Raw genomic sequence first — 10,223 nt, 5'->3', positions numbered from 1 at the left:
AAACAGGAGCTTTGCTGCTGTTTGCTTGATGCTCCCTGATTGGAATGTTTGCACAAGATGCTCTTCTTTTCTACAAGACCGGCTTCTGTTGGGACAGCTGGCTGATCTCTGGGGACGCAGACCGAATCATGCTACACGGTGGCTGGTCTGGTTCCCCGCCAGACGCCACGGAGCCAGAATTTATCTCTGACGGGCAGCTTCTCCCCAAAACTCTTGATCCTGTTTTCTCCACCAGGAGCCTCTTTTTTTTTCTTCTCATCGTAAACAAAGAGCATGACTTTCTGTTCCCTGAGAGCTTTGTTCTTTGCACAGAAAGCTGTGGCTTTCATCGTTTGTTCAGCGCTGCTAATAAAAGAAGTTCCCGGTTGACACGGAGCGTTAGTCGGTGTTTTAAGTCTGTTGTTTTCTTCTTCTCTGGTTTATGCAGCATGTTCACAACTTTTTTTTTTTATGCTCTAATTCATTCAGTTTTCTTCTGTCCAGGTCTCTGTCCCGACCTTACGGACTCTGCTGCTCCATGTTATCAATCAAAGGGTCTTTCTTTGTAAACTGCAGATGTCTGATGGACCTCCACACCCCGACATAGCTGTCACTAACCGACTGACCGGAGGAGGCGGTGTTGTCCCTGTGGAGGTGCTCCCTCTGCATCTCCAGCGCCTCCTTCTCTGTCATGATTCGGGAATTTGCGCCCGCCTCTCCGTCTCCTGTCCACACCTCTCCGTTCGCACAGCCCACTGACGCTACCTCCTCCTTCCCATCGCCGCCGCTCAACACCCCCTCTGCCTCCGCATGTCCCGGATCAGATCCGTCGCCGTTCAGAGATGGTTTCTCTGTGTGAGGCTCGCCGGGCAGCGCTCCGTCCTTCCCGGCCACCTCCAGGTCCTCGTACAGGCTCTGCTTCTTCGTCTCGAAGTACTTGACGATGCAGTAGGTGATGGAGCCGACGGTGTTGACCACCACGCCGCCGATGAACAGCCGGGTCGGCGAGACGTCGCTGAACGCCAGCATGCCGACGGTGATGGTGGCGATGCTTTTGACCACGCCGACGAAGCTGGTGGTGACGGCGGAGTTGATGTAGGTGCAGTGCAGCGTGGTGAAGTTCATGGCGCAGCCGATGAGGATGCAGGCGAGGAAGATGAGCGTGATGTGGGGGTCCTTCCAGCCCTCGTACGACCACATGTTGATGGTGTCCAGAGAGATGAGAGAGCACACGAGAAGCACCTGAGAGAGACAAAGAGTCAGAGGTTGATTCAGAAAGGTAGAGACAGAACAAATGGACAAGGAGGAAGGAGGAGAGAGGTGACAGAGGAAGAGAAACAAGAGAAGTAAAAGAAGGGGACACATTCACACGGGTCAAACAAACACAGGACTTTAAGTCAGGAGACGGCCGTTAGTGTCCCGAGTGAAAACAAGAGAAAGAAAAGTAAAAAGATGGAGAGAAACAGTGAGAAGAGTTGAGACAAAACAAAAAAGACAAGAAGAGAATAAGAAGAATAAAGAATAGAATGAAAGATAACAATAGTAGAAACACAAACAGAGAGAAAGAGACAGACGGGTAGGATGAAGAAATGGATGAATAGAAAGACAAAAGAGAGAGAAATGAAAGGAGGATATGAGAAAAAAAACAATGAAAGGGAAAAGAGAAACAAAGAGAGAGTTAACAGAGATGGAGAAGGAGAAAGAAGCGCTAAAGATAAAGAGAGGATGACAATGAGAAGCAGACATGCAACAAAAAGAAGAAGGGAGATCAAGAAAGAGATAAAAGGATACAAACAATAAAAAAGAGGAAGAGACAGAACCACAAAGAAACTGTTAACGGCAGAAAATAAAGTCAGCAGAATGTGTGCGATGTAGATAAGAGAAGACAAAGAGGAGCTAAAGAACAGTAAAAGAAGACAAATTGAGAGGAAAGGAAGGGAAGGAGAGAGAAAATGAGAAGTAAATGAACCAAGACAAATAAATAGTGATAAGAATGAGAGAAAGAGAAAAGTTAAGACACAGAGACAAATTCAATTCAGAAAGAAACTGAGAACAACTGGACCAAAGATGAGCAAAAAAAACTTCAATACAAACTCAGTAGGAATCAAACCTGGAACCCCTTCAGTGTCGATGCCTTGCTTACCGGTGAGGCCATGATGGCGATGGCGTACTGCGCTGTGAGCGGTCCATGCTCGCTGTCCAGACTGGTCTTCTGGATCAGGACCAGGTAGGAGGCGTGGATGATGACCGCCAGCACGCCGGTGACGTAACCAAAGGGATCGCCGGTGAGATCGCCGGCACCTGGGGAGCAAGTCAAGAGGACGGGATCCCGAAGTTTATTCTTTTCCTTTGATTGAGTCAAATCGCAGTGGTTGAGTGATTTTCCTGAAGTCTCTCCAGCTGATTCGTTTGAAAACAAGATCCATGAAAAATGGTCTAAAATATGAACTGGATGGCAACATTCAGGATAACACACTGAAGCTAACGCTAACAAACCAGCACCCCATGAGACAGCCTGGTCTCCTGAAGATGAACCTGCATCAGGAAACACATGTTCTGGATAACTTTTGTTTTGATGGACGAGTGAAACAAACACAGGACTTTGACTCCGGAGGCAGCCGTTAGTGTCCCGAGTGAAAACAGAAGTCAAAGTTATATGTCTTTGGTTGTTTTGTGTCTTTTCCGTCGTTTAGCATTTTATTTTGTATCTTTGGACTCGTTTTGCACCTCCTTGTGCTCATTCTGGGTCATCAGAGGGATCTGTTTGGGTCGCTCACAGTAGTTTTGTGTCTGTTTGTTGCGTCTCTTTGTGATCGTTTTGTGTATTTAAAGCCACACTTTGGAAGTCGGGCCCCTAGATAGCTAAACACCGAGCACCTTGCTCTTCATTTGATTTGTTTTCTCGCACCTTCGCTTCTCAAAAGACGGAGTGATAAAAAAACTTAGTATAAAATAAGAGAGGCAGAGTGTGGGAGAGCGAAGGTGGGAAATCAGAAGACATGATGAAAGAAGTCAGAGAATGGAGCAGGAGGAAGACGGGAGAGGAATTAATCCCATTTTAGTCCGTATGTAGAACGGAAACTTACATTCTATCTGAGAGAGCCACAAAAAAACTGTGTAAACCAAACAAACACACAAACACACAAATCTACTGACACCAAAGATACACGACACTCGACAAAATATCTTTGTAAAATGAATAAACTAAATAAAGGTATTATTCTCTGAATCAACATTTTGAATCAGAATCAATATTGACTCGTCGTACCATGAATATCGTCGGATGAGGACGAAGACACCAGAACCTTTTTAAATGGATTGTTGATTGATGATCTATATTTATTTTTAACAAATTCCATAAAAAGACCGAAACCATCAGCGAATAATCTACTAACAAGTATCCTGATGCATCTTCTTCCTCTGAGCCATTGATCTCCATTAAAAACACGTCTCACATGCATCGTCCTGCTGCCACAAATACTCACTAGAGCGCCAAGCGTGGATTAATCCACCGCTGAAAGTAGTCCCGAATAAATGTACTATTTCCTCCTGTTTGTTTGAATATAAACTGCAGTGAGCAGCTGATTTAGGAAATCATTGATTTGTGTTCATAAAGATTTACATCTTCAGCAGGAACCAGTGGGATCGGAGGTGAGAGACACGGACAGGAAGTGAGACAAGTCAAAGCTTCATGTGTTGAAGCTGCATTCTCTCTAGTGTCCACCAGGGGGCGACTCCTCTGGTTGTATAGAAGTCTATGAGAAAATGACTCTACTTCTCTCTTGATTTATTACCTCAGTAAACATTGTAAACATGAGTTTATGGTCTCAATCTCTAGTTTCAAGTCTTCTTCAATACAGCATGATGTTCATTTAGTACATTATGGTCCATTTAGAGTCAAACAGACCATAAAGCAGGGGATGCTTTAGGGCGGGGCTACACGGTGATTGACAGGTCTCTACCAGAGACGTATACGGCGTCTCTACGTCACTCCTCCTCAGTCCAGATATGGTCACTTCTGTTCACTGGTTGCGGAAAAAACAACAAGGTGACGGCTGTAATTCAAGATGGAGACGGCTAAAATTGCCGAACTTGAGGCTTCAAAACATCAGTCCACAAACCAATGAGTGACGTCACGATGACTATGTCCACTTCTTATCTACAGTCTTTGGTTTTTACGTTACCTGAGGGCCACCGTAGTTCTCTACACGCTTGTTAAATTTGCAAAACCATGGTTTCGCACTCGGTGGCTCACGTTAGGGAGGAGTGAGCTGAGAGGGATTCCGTTGGTTGTAATCTGGAGCTTCACCACTAGATGTCATTAATCCCACAAACTGTCCCTTTAAGGTTAGAAAACGATTGTGGGCGTGGTTGAGAGGAAAGAGAAAACAAACTAAAGTCGTCTCCAGCGTCGAGGTCATACACTTTGTTGACCCAAATATGATGGTTGTTTCATTAATAATGCACAGAAGCAATTTACAGACACTTTTTGTAGGATTTCAGTCAAGAAATACTTTTCTTTCCCCAACGTCTGAAAACTAGATGATCAGCTAGATTAAACCCAGAATGATGAATCAGTCCATTAGATTCATATTCTGCACATTTCACACTTCATGTTTCGACCCCCCTCCTGCAACCGAAACACTGCGAGCAGCAGCCGCGGAGATTGATTCATGAAATAAATTATCTGTAGGGTTTTTTTGTTTATGACTTCAGGATCATTAACGGTAATGGAAGAAGAAAATGTACTGATGGGAAAGATGATTAAAGGATCTTTACAGGACCAGAAATCAATAAACAGCTTTACATATGAAGAAAAGATGTTTAACTGCGATATTTAGAGAAGAAAACTAAACTTTTCTTGTGAAAGTTAGAGAAAAAGACTGAATGACATTAAAAAGGAGAAATTATAGAAGTTATCGGAGTGAGGAGGAACAACAGCGAAGAAGTTCAGCCATCTAATGATGACAGTGACAAATGAAAGCTCTGATAGTTGAGCTTAGATTCTCGTTATGGATGGATAGTTAGGGCATAAAATACTAATGGACTCTTGTCAATTTTGTTTCAGAAAGAGAAGGAGAAAATAATTCGGAGAGTTCGTTGAAATGAATTAAGGGAACAGGGATAAAAAGGTTCAAAGAAGAGGGGAAGGACAGTAGAAGAGACATTCCCTCCATGAACCACAAGAATAAAGAGATTCAATCTCTTGTAAGATCAAACGCTTGTTAATTCTTTACCACAGTTTTACACATTAAAACTGAAGTCAGAGGTAGAAAGACGTGAGCTCATCAGCCCTCTGGAGCAAAACACACCCAATCTCTGAACCAAGTCAAGATGCTTTGTGGGTAATGTAGGCGCCAGGTGTTGACAAGGAAGAACTATGTGACAAATCTCTGTTTCTGCTGCATCAATTTCGTTGCTTTTTTCTTACAAAAATGTCAATAATAAGTCCAACAATGCAAAGCTAAATCTGTGAAAAATATATTCGCAATTGTAAAATAGCAAAAATATGCAAACATTTTGGGAAAGCTGCAGCAAAGTCAATTGTTTTGTGTTGCAGAATAATCACAGTAAAATCTCCTCGGGCCTGTACAGAGAGATGTGTGAATGTGTTGCGTTTACCAGCCAGTGCGGCTCCACCGGTGGTGATGATCACGGCGATCACCACGCCGACAGACGGCACGCCGTTCCTCAGCACGCACACGCCGATGCTGAGCGTGAAGAGCGGCAGGCAGCGCTTGAACACGACGTACATGGGCAGGCTGAGGCCGCGCAGAGACCACAGAGTGAGGGTGGACTGCAGCGTGGAGAGGATGCACACCGGGCCGAACTCCTGCACAGAGAGACACAACAAGGAAAATAATAAACACTGTGTTGGTCTCACGTTCACTTCCTGGAGACTTAACCCACAACATAACGCTACTCTAACCCTAAAACAAAATAAACAGGTCTTATCTCTGAGATTTAATGAAGTCCCCGTAGTGTGATTGTTTTAACTGGTCCCCACAATGTCCTTAGCACACACACACACACACACACACACACACACACACACACGTTAGTGGCTCTGTAATGTTAAAACATTCATTTTAAATAAGACCAAATTTAAAGATGGATAATAGTTGAGTCAGCAGTCAGGGGTCATTGTAAATATACAAAATAAATCAAATAAAAACTAAAAATATATATAAACACACACACATAAGTATATCTGGGACTAATTTATTTTTGCACGTATTTGGTCATAAATATGAATTCCTGTTATATGATATAATAATACTTTTGTCACAAACGAAGGGAGTCCACACGAGAGATTTAATAAGATAAACTCTGAACTTGATGCTAACTTAGCATGCTGCACCATAAAGCAGGGGATGCTTTAGGGGCGGGGCTACACAGTGATTGACAGGTCTCTACCAGAGACGTATACGGCGTCTCTACGTCACTCCTCCTCAGTCCAAATATGGTCACTTCCTGTTCACTGGTTGTCAAAAAAAACAACATGGCGACGTTCTTATTTACAGTCTATGTCGATACCAAACAGTAACGTAGGGGGCGCTGTTACGACAAGTTCTTCTAGTTATTGATACGTACAGAGGATATTTATCCTGATTTCTTAAATTAATTTTAACATCAGTCCATCCTCCATTTTTAGCTGCTTCCTGTTCAGCTTAATGTGCATTTTGGCCGAAGAGATTTTGAAAAACAGTTTGAGCAGTTTATAGTGTACAATTGGCAAATTGATGACGAGGCTTCGTTTCTTTTAGCACTTTCCCCCTCTGGCACATGTTGATGAAGCAGAAAACACAATATCCAGTTGGGTTTATAACCGGATTTTACAGCTGCAGCTTGATGGAATAAGTAACTGTGGACTGCTTCGTATTTTATATTCAGTATGATATTGAAGTTATTTTAGTTTTGTTAGGTCGAGTATAATCACTTCTAATAATTGTACCTGGTTATGAGACAGATCAGAGTACTTATATACTTATACTTGTATGTATACTTATATGTTAACCCTTGTTACATGACAAGTTGCAGAGAGAATATCAAAGTAGAGAGATCAAACAGTCCACACTGCACCTCTGGATGTCTCGTGGTCCCTGTTTGGGAATCACCAAACCTCTTTTTTTTTACCTTGGAGAGCTGCAGGCTGAATGGCGGCACCTTGACCTTCCCCAGCCGCCGGAGGACCTCTAGCGTGAGCGCCGCGGTGCTGCTGGTCAGGAGCTGGATCAGCGTCAGGAAGTTGAAGTGATAATTACTGATGAGGAACTTCAGCAGGATGTTGAGGGAGCCGGAGAAAACGCCGTGCGCCACGGCCACGCCGATCCCCAAGAAGCGGCTCTTGAACACATCCATGGCGGTTTGCAGGTCGCTTTAGAGAAAGTCATGCAGGAGACAGGAGGTTCTGTTGGGTGCCGGTGGTCCGTATGACAGCCCGGGGTCGGAGAGGGTTAGTCTCAGGGATGAGACGCACAGCCGAGACGCACCGCAGCTGGACGGAGACACGGGAGGAAAGGGAAGGACGCGAGGCACGTTTAACGGGTCTGTGAGGCGGAATGGATCCGCACTCAGGACTCTTCTTTTAGGAAAGAAAAAGTGAGATGTGAAGGAGGAGCGAGGAGCGCGAGGAGATCCGGTTCTTCTGAGTTCAAACTGCAGTTTTCAGCTGCGTCTAATACAAAAGAATCTCTCTATTAGTTTCTACTCACATCGTTGTTACCAGCAGGAGACTTCTTCTGCGACTTTTGTCTCTGCGCGTGTGTTCCAAAGAGAGGCGCGAGGAAGAGGAGGAAGAGGAGGAAGAGGAGGAGGAGAAGCGCTTCCCCGCGAGCAGCAGCTGCAGTGTTGGAGAGTAGACGCGCAGCAGAGGTACAGGAGGAGTACAGTGGAGGGGAGCTCGTCCTCTGACAGCGCCGAGAGCCCAATATGACATTTTGCCGCAGCGCACCCGAGAGGGGGGGGGGGGGGGGGGGGGGGGGGGGCTCTGTCTTTTATCAATCAACTAAAAACTCATCGGCTTCAACAAATAACTAAAGAAACATAAATGCATTTTTCTTTAGAAACAAATAGAAAAACTAAATATGTTATTTTAGTAACTTTAAACTCTGAGGTTATTTTCCTGTTTTTATATTATTGAATATTAATCAACAAATCATTATGAATACAATCATGTTTTTCTAGCATGTTTTCATGTGCGAATGAACAAATAAAAAACATTTAATACATTTTTACAAAAGACTTTATTTTCTTTGACTCATGTAAATCCTCTGTGATATTAAAATCAGCTCACAGATACATAAACTCATCAGCTCCAACAAAAACTACAACATCAAAGTTTACTAGAAACAAAAGGAACATGTTATTTTAATAACTTTAAATAATCAGGACAACAGAAACACTGCAGACTTTAAACTTCACCAACGAATGAAAAGAACATTAACTTTAAAATAACTTTAACAAGAGTTAGCAGGTTAGCAGAATGCTAAGCTAAACTATTAGCAATATTTTCTCTCCATCTCTGAATTTTACTGTCTTCACCTCACTGTGTACCTCTCTCTCTCTCTCTGTGTGTCTGTCTGTCTGTCTGTCTGTCTGTCTGTTTCTCTCTGTGTCTCTCTCTGTCTGTCTCTCTGTCTCTCTCTCTCTCTGTGTCTCTCTCTGTCTGTCTCTCTCTGTCTGTCTCTCTGTCTGTCTCTCTCTCTGTCTCTCTCTGTCTGTCTGTCTGTCTGTCTCTCTCTGTCTGTCTCTCTGTCTGTCTCTCTCTCTGTGTCTCTCTCTGTCTCTCTGTCTCTCTCTCTGTGTGTCTGTCTGTCTGTCTGTCTCTCTCTCTCTCTCCTCAGTGCGATCTAGTTCACCTTAAATCTGCTTTAGTGTGACAGATGAAAGGATTAATGTGATGAAATGAATCAGAGAAAGAACAGATAGCAGATGAAAGACTTATTAACGCATAGCAGCAGCAGCATCAACACCAGTAGAAAGAGAGTTTGTTTAAAAAATGTAAAAATAAAGTGAGAAATGTCGTCACGTGTTTTGATCTACAGTCACAACTTTTCTACAATATTATAAAACTCGTCACTCGAGACGAAGCTGTAACCAGAGAATGTAAATGATTTCAATTCATTTTGATATATTTTGATAATATTTGGACACAAAGTTTGTTTCTGCGTGTTGTTAAAGCTCCGCAAAGAGAGAGCTAAATATTCTCAACATTAAATAAAATATGTTAAGAAATAGTGTCATGATTTACACACACACACACGCACGCACACACACACACACACGCACACACACACACGCACACACACACACACACGCACACACACACACGCACACACACACGCACGCACATGCGCACGCGCAGAGGGAGGAAAGCAGCAGATATTGATCACCTGTCTTTAAGGTGACGTCATCACACCTGAGACATGCAGGTGTGATGATGTGACCTCTGGTGTGATGATGTGACCTCTGGTGTGATGATGTGACCTCTGGATGGAGACAGCAATCTGCTCCAGCTGACGACTTTAAATACGATATTGGGACTCTAATGCAAGACGAACTGTTGACACAAATAGAATAATAAATATGATCGTGTGCATTAATTGAGCTGCAGCATTAAGATTCTTCTTCATGGGACGAAGCCAGAAAACACAGAGCAGCTTTTCTCTCTGGAGATAAAAAATGTTTGGATGTTTGCCATCAGGCTGGAGCGCTGACATCTTTATAATTATGAGACTCTCCTCTTCCTCCTCCTCCTCCTCCTCTTCCTCCTCATCCTCATCCTCCTCCTCATCCTCTTCCTCCTCCTCCATCACTCTCATAACAGGCGTGGAAATGACTTGAACGATGTTTTAATTGAAATATTTCATCATAAAATCAGTTCCCAGCTCCATCAGAAGGAGGACGATCCTCCTCCTTATCGAGCTCCGACCATTTGCTTCGCAATTAACATGCTGGAGACTCGGAGGAGGACGGAGACGCTGCTTTGTTTCTTTTCAAACGTGAGGAGATTAAGACGGAGGCCGAGGATTTAGACCCGGACCAGAAAACACAAACGCATGCATCCATTATTCCACAAACTATAGCCAATATAGATTAGGAGTAATTCCCCCGTTCCAATATGCATTTCTGAATTAATATGTAGCACATAATCACGGTGAATGAATGAGGAGACATATAAAGTGTAGCGCAGCCAGCCAGTAATTACAATGTGACGTATGTGAAGGTGTTGCTGGTCGGTT

The 10,223-nt window shown here is 43.5% G+C and overlaps 1 protein-coding gene across 3 annotated transcripts; it reads right to left on the bottom strand.

The window, feature by feature from the left end:
* On the bottom strand, positions 1-7,341 carry slc35d3 (solute carrier family 35 member D3). 3 transcript variants are annotated; one of them, XM_076112177.1, is made up of 5 exons: positions 7,117-7,341; positions 5,602-5,812; positions 2,123-2,280; positions 762-1,221; positions 1-704 (listed from the first exon to the last, which is right to left on the bottom strand). In XM_076112177.1, the coding sequence occupies exons 1-5, from the start codon at positions 7,339-7,341 to the stop codon at positions 499-501; spliced, it is 1,260 nt and encodes a 419-aa protein (XP_075968292.1). In that variant the 3' UTR covers positions 1-498. The 3 variants fall into 3 exon arrangements, with proteins under 3 accessions (XP_075968292.1, XP_075968293.1, XP_075968291.1); XM_076112178.1 differs by having other exon boundaries at positions 1-714; positions 775-1,221; XM_076112176.1 differs by having other exon boundaries at positions 1-1,221.
* Positions 7,342-10,223: the final 2,882 nt, after the last annotated feature.

Source organism: Anarhichas minor, unplaced genomic scaffold, assembly GCF_050575085.1.
Source record: "Anarhichas minor isolate MPS153535 unplaced genomic scaffold, ASM5057508v1 ptg000047l, whole genome shotgun sequence".
Lineage (NCBI taxonomy): Eukaryota > Metazoa > Chordata > Actinopteri > Perciformes > Anarhichadidae > Anarhichas > Anarhichas minor.
This window is presented reverse-complemented; position numbering and strand designations above follow the sequence as displayed.